The sequence below is a fragment of the Ranitomeya variabilis genome, chromosome 6 (genome assembly GCF_051348905.1).
Source record: "Ranitomeya variabilis isolate aRanVar5 chromosome 6, aRanVar5.hap1, whole genome shotgun sequence".
NCBI lineage: Eukaryota > Metazoa > Chordata > Amphibia > Anura > Dendrobatidae > Ranitomeya > Ranitomeya variabilis.
The window spans coordinates 319,024,642-319,035,582 of NC_135237.1; the positions used below are offsets into that span (position 1 = coordinate 319,024,642).

General features: G+C 43.7%; 1 protein-coding gene across 1 annotated transcript; it reads right to left on the reverse strand.

Moving 5' to 3' along the window:
• Positions 1-312: 312 nt before the first annotated feature.
• LOC143781130 (protein kinase C delta type-like) lies at positions 313-5,275 on the reverse strand. Its single transcript, XM_077267638.1, has 3 exons — positions 4,568-5,275; positions 716-807; positions 313-610 (listed from the first exon to the last, which is right to left on the reverse strand). The coding sequence occupies exons 1-3, from the start codon at positions 4,643-4,645 to the stop codon at positions 376-378; spliced, it is 405 nt and encodes a 134-aa protein (XP_077123753.1). The 5' UTR covers positions 4,646-5,275; the 3' UTR covers positions 313-375.
• Between the last annotated feature and the right edge of the window lie 5,666 nt (positions 5,276-10,941).

The following is a 10,941-nucleotide window of genomic DNA, read 5'->3' on the forward strand; positions in this document are numbered from 1 at the left end:
TTACAGCGCCATACTCACCTCTTTGATGATGTCTTCGGCGCCGGAGGATGATGGATTAAATAGTGCTGGATGGTAAGTACACTTACCGGTAATCATTTTATTTAAGATGACGCCAAATGAGTACCAGTCCACTCCGGCGCCATACTCCTCCTCAGCCAGCATCTGCCAGAGAGGAGAGAACAGTTACTGCACAGCAAATACTAAGGAGCCAACACTGTGGACTGACAAGACTCGATGACCGGACTCTACTATATAGAGGGGACATTCACCACTATGTGATAGATTGGTAACACTGTCCCTGGGCTTGTATTGTCCATGCTCCTAATCTCTCCATCTCTCCATTGTGCGTGATGTCAAATTATTAGTATCATTGCATCAGTAAAAAGAGGAAAATTCTCTTCTTCTCACCTCAGGAGCCATGAATTCCTCTGTCCCAGCATATTCGGTGGCTGTGCGGTCTCCAAGCATGTTCTCAAGTGCGAGACCGAAATCTGTGATCTTAACGTGGCCCGACTCAGCCACCAGGATGTTCTCGGGCTTGAGGTCTCTGTGGACGATGCCCTTAGTGTGGAGATACTGGATGCCACACACGAGCTCCGCGGCATAGAATCTGGCACAAAAGAAAATGGAAAGATGTAATGTGAGGAGCACACAGGAGACCCTTAGAAATCCACACTAATCTATAGCCTGACAGGTGAATGTTTTATCTTATTACCTTGCGCTGGGGATGGTAAGCCGCCCCTTCATCTGTAGGAAGTGGTGGAAGTCCCCGCAGCTCATGTATTCCAGACCAAGTAGCACAAGCATCTGTGCCATGGAAGAAACATGGCAAAGAGAAGACATAATTACTGGATCATCCGAACATCTACACATTTACTGTACAGAATACATCAGTGGCTTCTCTAATGCTTGAAGGATTATTCTGGCTTTACCGACAAAGACGATTCTTTGTTTAACGAGAATCTGACAGCTCCTCCATGTCTCCCAAACCGCCACCACGTATTTATTCTTATGATAATGCTCTTCCTAACAAGCCGGTTATACTGTATATTTGATTGTAATGAATGGCAAAAAACATTTTTATAAATTTGTTTGCAATATGCCAGTGAGCATCAGACTAGTCGACGCGATGTTGGCTTCACCAGACTTGTCGTGCCATCAAATATACAAAGGACTTGTTATAAAGTGCAATAAACAAATCAGGCAAAATCCAAATTTGCCTGTTCTCACTGTTTTTTCCTGGGAAATTTGGTGCTCCGAGAAGTTTTTATCCACTAATTTCATGTCCCTCATTATTCTCTGGAGTCAATCAGATCCCAAAACATAATAAAGGTAATATGTAAAAAAAAAAGAAACTTCTCTTTACCCTCCGCTACTCATCGCCTCGCTCCCATCCAGACCCGTCTGCACCTTCTGATCTCCTGCTCATGCTGGAATATTAGGGTCTTGCACACATGACATATAACGTGCATAGGGACCGGCGAGGACTGGACAGAGGGGCCCGAGAGGTGAGCGGTAAAATGAGTATAAGGATTTTTTAAATATTTTTACAACATTTGAATGGCCTTTTTATGATTCAGAAAAATGGAGCCATTTTATTGAATTTGAGCAGAAGCGAATTATAAAAAATTCTGCATTTTGGCAAATTTGGATTTTTGAAAAATTAGTAGAAACATTTTAGTAGAATTAGAATTTATTTCCTCATCTCTAGTATTAATAAAATAATAAATACATGGCAGATTGGGGGGCATGGGGAACTGTCAGGTTTCCTTTAAGGCCTCTTTCACACTTCCGTTGTCTGGCGGCCGTCACAATCCGTCGGCGCGACGTATCGACGGATGCGTCAAAAATAGTGTAAAACGGATGCAACGGATCCAGTTTTTCGACGGATCCGCTAAACTGTTCCATCGAAAAACTGGATCCGTTACATCCGTTTTTCCATCTGTTTCAACCGTTTTTTTGACGGATTCTTTTTCCATACATCCAAATGGGAGGCTCCCAAATGTGATTGGCTACTGGAAAATAATGGAAACCTCTATATTGAGTGTTTTAACACCCCATCTTTGCGAGGGTTTAGAGCAAGTGGCAGAAATTGATGGAGTTCTAGCAAATATTGTGACCATTTATGTATCTATCCATCAGGCAGGTTGCTGGCAGGCTTCTTGCTTGTATGCTTGCTGGCACATTGAGGAATGAAGCCACATGGCAGGTTTATATAGATTTGGGGCTGTCTGGCCAATTGGCTACTAAATACTGAGAATCATCACATGTTTCTCAACGCAGTGATCCCTTTAGGGATGGGGGCAGTGTTCTGGTCATTGCTTGCATTGAGAAACACGTGATGGTGTCTCCGCAGCTTTTCTACATGCATTTGCATATTTCCCTTTAGGGGTGGGGGCAGTGTTCTGGATCACTGCATTGAGAAACACGTGATGGTGTCTCCGTGGTGTTGGATGTTTTGATCTCCCCGAGGTCATTCATCCTTATGTTTATAGTCTTTTCACTAGGCACTGCTCCTAATAGCCAGTTTCCTACTCCACACTGATGAGGGGCAAATACCCCGAAACAGCTGTCTGTGGATGGATACCATGTTTTGGCATAGGTGATTTTCCTTTATTGGATGCTGCCCTTCCCGTGGTTGTTCCTTCCCTGTGAAAGACCTGGCTATTCATTGCTTGCGTTGAGAAACACGTGATGGTGTCTCCGCGGCTTTTCTACATGGAAGTGTGAAAGAGGCCTAAGGAGGTTTTCCAGTACTATTTTCCATGGGCCTAAGAACTAACAGTCACGCAGTTAGTTACTTCTCATCTCTTCTACTCGGCGCCTGCTTTGTCGACGGGGCATGACTGACGGCTTCATGCTGATTGACAGCCGACTTCTTGTAGTTGCTTAGCGTGGAGCCGGCTGTCAATCGGCATGACATCAGCAGTCACATCCCGTCACCAGAGCAAAGTGGAAGAGAAGCTGCTGCTCTGTTGACGTGACGTCAGTGGAGACTGCAGAATCACTGGCAGGAGCGGTCTGTGACTACTCTAAGCCGGCAGAGGTCAGCGCTGGGCACAACAGGCAGAAAACCACCTGCCTGTCAGCTCTTGGGCCCATAGTAAAAAAGATAAGTTAGTTTCAGATAAACCCACTAATTATTAGTTATATAAATTTCCAGTCTCTGCTTGCAATCGCTATGTAGGAACCTGCATTGTTACCCCCAGTGGCTACAATTCCTCTCCTGATCATGTAGTGGACACACAGGCCTCTGTATAAGAAACTGATCCAGTAAGTGTCCTGCAATGAGCCGCGTGTCTGAGTGTCCATCACATGGTCAGGAAGGGTTTTATACACATTGGAGGCAAACAATGAAGATTAGTAACTGTCTGCAAGCAGAGATCTTAGAGACGGAGATGAATTGATGTAGAGAGTAGATTATGTGTAGAATCCATAACCCTGTGTCGGTACTGTAGCTCATTCCCATTCTCAGTACCAGACCAGTTTGCCGGCACATGGCCGGGCGCTCTGTCAGGTTCTGTAGTGATTAGTGTTGAGCATTCCGATGCTGCAAGTATCGGGTATCGGCCGATACTTGCTGTATCGGAATTTCCGATACCGAGATCCGATATTTTTGTAATATCGGATATCGGTATCGAAACAACATTAATGTAAAAAGGTGTAAAAGAAAGAATTAAAATAAAAAAAATCGCTATACTCACCTCTCCGACGCAGCCGGGACCTCAGCGAAGGAACCGGCAGCGTTGTTTGTTTAAAATTCGCGCTTTTACTTGCTTACGTGAATTCCCGGCTTCTGATTGGTCAGGGCGGCCATGTTGCCGGGACGCGGACCAATCACAGCAAGCCGTGACGAAATTACGTCACGGCTTGCTGTGATTGGTCCGCGTCCCGGCAACATGGCCGCCATTAACCAATCACAAGCCGTGACGTCACGGGAGGCTGGACACGCGCTTATTTTGAAAAGCGCGCGTGTCCAGCCTCCCGTGACGTCACGGCTTGTGATTGGTCACGGCGCCATATTGCCGGGACGCGGACCAATCACAGCAAGCCGTGACGTAATTTCGTCACGGCTTGCTGTGATTGGTCCGAGTCCCGGCAACATGGCCGCCCTGACCAATCAGAAGCCGGGAATTCACGTAAGCAAGTAAAAGCGCGAATTTTAAAGAAACAACGCTGCCGCTTACAATCGCCGAGGTCCCGGCTGCGTCGGACAGGTGAGTATAGCGATATTTTTTATTTTAATTCTTTATTTTACACATTTATATGGTTCCCAGGGCCTGAAGGAGAGTTTCCTCTCCTTCAGACCCTGGGAACCATCAGGAATACCGTCCGATACCTGAGTCCCATTGACTTGTATTGGTATCGGGTATCGGTATCGGATTGGATCCGATATTTTGCCGGTATCGGCCGATACTTTCCGATACCGATACTTTCAAGTATCGGACGGTATCGCTCAACACTAGTAGTGATCGGTTGGAGGACCCCAGTGAGCGCTGCGGCCCTCCTGATCTGCTGATCGGGTGACCTATGGGGATATGAGATAAAACACTAGTCAGTATTATACCTTGGTCTGGAATATGAAGTCTGCGTGGACGAGGAAGGGGCTCCCAGATGCCAGCTGTGACACTCGGTGCTCCACCATCACATCCGCCTCATCGCCAGTATCGAGCAGGGATCTCTTGCTGATGATCTTCACAGCATACTTCTGATGGTTAGAAGCATCCTCCGCCAGGACAACCTTCCCAAAATTCCCCTGCCCGAGCACATGATGGAAAATTAATCTCTGCCTGATGTTATCTGAGATTGTGCTACTAGAGCAGGTCGGCCGGACACCGCTGTCCTCTACTAGGGTGAGAAATTACAGGAGACATTTACAAGGACGTTCCCATCTTAGGCATTTATGGCATTTACACTTATTTGGCTCTTGCTATGACCCCCATGGACATTAATGAAGTGGGACACAGGCTGCCCCCTCACTGTTGAAGTGTATGGAGAATGTTGGGAGTTGGCTCTTGGGAGCCTCGGTTAAGAGACGGGATTTATGGCTTGTTCTGGGAATGGAAAAATTACTGTTGCATTTTCACATTTTCATTTTGATGTATTTTCAGAAAGTGGATTCCTGGGTTTACAATATGGATATCCTAGAATAGGCCATCAATAAGACATCAAGGGGGTCTGACTCTTATCACCCCCACGATCAGCTCTTCTGCTGGTTTCCTGCACCTTGTCTACATAGTAGCGACTGTAAATAATCCCAATAGAAAAGGAAGCAATTAAGCCCACATATATTAAAATACTATATAAATATTTATTAAAGAAATATTTAAAATAATGAAACAATGTTTATAAAAGGTGAAACGGGCAGAGAATCCTGTGTGATAGAAATCACTACATATATATATATAAGGTATCAACAGACACAGATGATATACCCTATCTGACTATACTGCATCTGCACTTCATAATATATTCTTTATGCATATACGATTTATGCTTTATGTAAAATATTTATATCACTTTCTCTGGTTGTCTGTATCCCGTCTACCCAAGAAAATCTCATTATTCTGTCTTATCCAGAAATACTTCAGTGTAATTGACTGCACTTGCACTTTTACGGGTTTATATCATTAACTCAGACTTTCTATGTATGTTGCCTGTATTTGACTCCTACTATCTATTTTGACCACTAGGGGACGCTCCACAACCTATGGCATCTGCACTTTATGACTATGAATATCCATATCCAGCATTTCATCATCTTTGTCTGTTGATAGTAATATATATATATATTGATTACTATCGTACAGGATTCTCTGACCTTATCACTTTTTTTAACATTATCTAATCATTTTAAATATTTATTTAATAAACATTTATATTTTAATACATTTAGGCTTGATTACTTCCCTTTCTATTGAGATTATATGCATTTTCTGGAAGTTCGCCAACTTCAATATGAATCTAAAATAGGTTCTGATAGTAGCGACTGTGTTTGGTATTTCAGCGTAGTCCCGTTCATGTCAATGTAACAGAATCCAGCAGTTCTATAGTCTGTAGCCTGCGTGCAGGTAAGCGGAGCAGAAGAAGCTGCAGCACCAATCAGGTTCTCAGGCCCCTTCAAAATGTCATTCAGGTGTTACTGAGAGTTGGTTGGAAATGTCCCTTTAAATGTCTCTTCTTGCTATCAAGTAATAATAAGCACTTTAAATGGAACCTGTCATGTGGAAAAACACTATTTACCGGCCGATATAAGGTTAATCTACAGGATAATAGCGATAAAGTGCTGTCTGTCCACATTAGTGCTGTGCGGCTAGTGGGAGGAAATGACCTTCTATCCTCCCTGCAGCCGCTCGCTGTCAGTCACCGGTTGGTTGTACGGAGCGGTTACACTCACCCGCACTGTACTGGGAGCCGCAGCAGTGATCGCTCCCCGGCAGACTGATTGGCAGCTTTCTCTGCACATACACGCGGCACATACACGCTGCAGAGCGAGCTGTCAATCAATATGCAGAGAAGTGATTACAGCCGTGGCTCACAGTATAGTCAGTGGTGACTGCTCTGCGCACGCCCCAGGGACTCGGACCAGTCGCTCCTGGGAGAATAGAAAGTCATTTCCTCCTGGTAGCCGTGCTTTCATTTAGGCAGCCGGCCAGGGTTATAATGCTGATTACCTGAATACAAACTCCATATCTGCTGACAAATAGCGTTTGCACATGACAAGTTCTGTTTAAAGGGGTTGTCCATCTCAGGGTTCAGTATGTGCGCTGCCAGGATTCACTGTATACATGCGGTCACGTGACGACAAGATGGCAGCGGCTGCTCTTAGTACAAGTGAATTGATAAAAGCCGGACACGTCTAGACACCATGTGGCCGGGAGTATGCAAATCACATACTTGCAGTCACATGACCGCCCGCTCCCAGCACCGGCACAGGGGAAACCTGATAGCGCTACTGTGCACACTGTGAGGATTCACCAGTCTGCAGTCATATACAGTGACCACAGACTTTAGCCCCAAGCCTGGAGAACTCCTTCAAAGTTCAGAACCTGGAAATCCCTTTAACCCCTTACTCACATATATGTCACATGTATAGTCGAAAAAGAAAGTATATTTTGTATTATATTTCTCCCATTTGATAAATACCATAAAATTAAAAAAAAAAGTTGCTGTTTTTCAGGCATCCCACATCCCTCCAAAAATGTAACAAATGTTGTTTGTATCCCAAAAATGGTACCAATAAAAACTAAGAGTACTGGATCTCACATCATAGGAACACAAAATAAGTAAAAACTTTTCTTTAGAGTTTTAAAGGGAACCAGTCAAGTCCCAAACACTATTAACCTGCAGATATGGGGTTAATCTGCAGGGTATAAGCGCTCTGAAGCCGTGCGGCGGATGCTATAAAGTCGGCTTCAATCACCACTCAGCACATAGTGATCGGCAGCTATAACCGCACCACAGCACTGACTGACAGCCGGCTCAGCAGTGCATCAGTACAGAGCCGGCTGTCAGTCAGTGTCGGGGAGTGGTTGCAGCCGTCGCTCACTATGTACTGAGTGGCGACTGAAGTCACACCGGCCGCCCTCTGTGAACTGGAGGCTGCCGAGAGGAATAATGTTCCCTTCCTCCTGGCAGCGCAGCTCTCAGTATTGCGGCCTCACGGCTTTAGATTGCTATTAACCTGCAAATTAACCCCATATCAGCAGGTTAATATCATTTTGGGATGTGAGAGGTTCCCTTTAAAAGCAATAAAATAAAAAAGTCCATATAAGTTTGATATTAGTGTAATTGTAGTGACCTGTAGAATTAAAGGGAACCTGTCAGCAGGACTGTGCTCAGTAACCTACAGACAGTGTCAGGTCGGCGCTGTTATACTGATTACAATGATACCTGGTGATGAAATCCATCTTGTGGTTGTTGTTTAATCTTTATTTTCAGTTTTGAGTTAATGATATGCTCGTGCTCCGGGGCGGCCTGTGGGTGTCTTCGTGTGGTGCTCTGAGCACGAGCATATCATTATCTGAAAACTGAAAATAAAGATTAAACAACAACCACAAGACAGATTTCCTCACCAGGTAGCATTGTAAACATATTAAATAATTCACAGGGTATTTCATTATAAGACAAGTCGTGAATAATGTAATGAACATAATCAATAGTGCAGTCTTAATCAAAAAATTAAGATACAAATTATAGAAAAAACTCCTCTCTGCACAAGCACTTTATGATTGCTGCAATATTCCTACATTTGCACTAGGAGAGTAAATGTTCCCATGATCTTCCAATACTGTATACTTATGTCATTTGTGGAACTGCCTCTTACCCCAACCCCTTATTCCCAGGGCTTCTATTGTGAATCTGATCTTTTCCTTCCTCAATAATTTTTGTGTATAAGATTATATTTGTTACTTATCGTTGTATCAATAAAATCATGTTTAATTTTTGAAGTCAGCACTCCAATTATCTTTATTTCCATCATTGTAATCAGTATAACGGCGCCGACCTGACACTGTCTGTAGTTAACTGTGCACAATCCTGCTGACAGGTTCCCTTTAAGTTACCTGCTCATTGCACTGTAAAAGCCAAAGCTCAGCACCAAGAGTGGAATTACGGGGGGATGGGGGTCTCACCATTTATCCCAAATAGATGTTTTTCCTGTTATCAGCACATTATAGGGTTAAAGTCGAGCAGTGCAGGAAGGACGCTTTATTGCTGCAGACATGTTTGTTTCCCCATAGTTCTGGAGCTATGACTTTTTTTATGTCATTGACAGCCGTATTCGGCCTCGTTTTTTTACGAGACGAGTTATAGCATTGAATCGCGCCATTCAGTTTGCCATAGAATGGACGACAAAGCAGGAAAAAAGTTTTTATTTAGGATAAAATGGTTAAAAAAATTGTAATTTTGCTATTGTCACCAAGGCTTTGTTGTTGTTTTTACAGTGATATGACCTGACCAGTTTCCCTTTAACTACTAATTTGTGTCCAGTTAAAACTTAAAGGAGTATTCTGATCTCCAAGATCCTATCACAATATAGTAGATATAATAATAATATTTTCAATTAGAAATGTATTATAGTTCTTCTGATTAGCTATGTCGCTTTCCCTATGTGAAGGGCATTACAGTAGCTTAGATATCATAGATTAAAGTCACTAACCATGGATATCAAAGCTATTGCCGTGCTCTGCACATTGGGTAAGGGGCATAGCTAATCAGAAGAACTATACTAAATTTCTAATTGAAGGTTTTTGATAATATTATTACTATTACACCTACTACATGTTGGGATAGGATCTTGGAGATGGGAATTTCCCTTTAAGGTTATATTATGTATCATGCTCAGCATTTCCCTTGTATCCTACAGAGGTGAGTGGCATACACAGACACTAGTTATGTCTTTCGGTAGAAGCAGTCTGTCACAGATCACTTTTGCAGTTAGTTCTTTTTCTTTTTCCAAGCACTGCAGACTTGTGAATCCTCACATTGCGCTCACTGTGTGCTGTGAGGAATCTCCGGTGCCGGCACACACAAGTTTGTGGTTTTCATACATGCGGTCACGTGCCATTTAGGTGGCCGCGGTCTCGCTAAATGCAAGTGACTGAGCGAGGCCGGACAAGTCTAGTCGCATTGTGGCCGGAAGTATGCAAATCGCATATCTGCAGTCACATGACCTCACGGGGCCGACATCGGCGAATCCTCACAGCGCGCAGCGCGTAAGATGTGAGGATTTATATGTTTGCAGATAGAGTGACAGCAAACTTGTAGCTTGAGGTCGGACAACCCCTTTAAGAGTCATCATTACCTGGAAAACCCCTTTTAAAATACAATATTACCCAATGTCAAATATAAATCACAAATACTGCATCGCTGCTGTCCCTGTAATGTCCGGCAATGTTACGCCCCGTGGGGGAGCGGCACCAGTGATAAAGGAGAGGATCTGTTATCTTTATTCTCCACTAGGGGGCGCCGCATTCAGGAATGATTTACCGAGGAGAGAACAAACCTTCAATGGTCCTTAGACTATTCAGAGAAGCTGAATTGTGTCTCATAGGGATTTACAGGCTTCCTATAATAAATCATGAAGGGTTTTCTGGGCTGAAAACAATTCTCCATCTTCTCTGTGTGACTGCCGACTGCTGAATCCTGACAGTGTGCAATGCTCTCACTATAACCATTCTCCTGTACTCGCTGTGAGAGTGGGCAGTCATGTGGCGGCAATTGTGGTCATGTACCAAGTAGATCCTTCTGAGATTCTCAACATTGAGAGAAGCAGAAGAGAATCTAATGTGCGTGTGACTGCAAGAACACAAATCGCATGCCGTCATCTGCCCAATCACTCAGCGTTTACAGGGGGATCATGACAGTGTGAGCATTAGACACCGTCCTGATTTAGCGGCCTGTAGTCACATAGAGTGACTGCAAACTTTTCAATTCAGCCCAAAAAACCCCTTTAAGAAAATTTGGCATAACCTTTTAGTTCCATGATCTGTATAGATGTACCCATCCTGCTGTATTTTTCAAACAAACTTTATTAACATTTTTGAAATTTTAACACACAAAAAACAGACTACAAAGTTATGTTAAGAGAACAAGTCACATATAATACAGATGTAGCTTGATCCTATGTTGCTGATAATGGACAGACATAAACATAGTATATTACAGACATTATTCATGCCGTCCTGCTGCCTTGTGCTGTTATATGGACAGGAAATCACTGAGGACTTGTAATATCCTTATTACGTACAGTAGGGGGCAGTATCCCATGTATCAGTATCACTCCCTGTACAAGCAAGGTTCTTACAGTACGGACTTCCCAGGACAGCTAAGCAGAGTACAGGCTGCTGCTCATGGAGGTCAGTGGTCTCTCCATGCAGCATGTGCAGCGGCCGCCCTGCTGACTGTCACTACTGAGGAATCCGAAATCATTCTTATAAG

Bases quoted from the DNA above. Each gene is read 5' to 3' on its own strand.
- LOC143781130 (XM_077267638.1), bottom strand. From the start codon at position 4,645: ATGGTGGAGCACCGAGTGTCACAGCTGGCATCTGGGAGCCCCTTCCTC. The intron at 808-4,567 runs GTATAATACTGA...TCCATGGCACAG, and splicing joins ACTTCATATTCCAGACCAAG to ATGCTTGTGCTACTTGGTCT. The intron at 611-715 runs GTAATAAGATAA...CTTTTGTGCCAG, and splicing joins CTTACCATCCCCAGCGCAAG to ATTCTATGCCGCGGAGCTCG.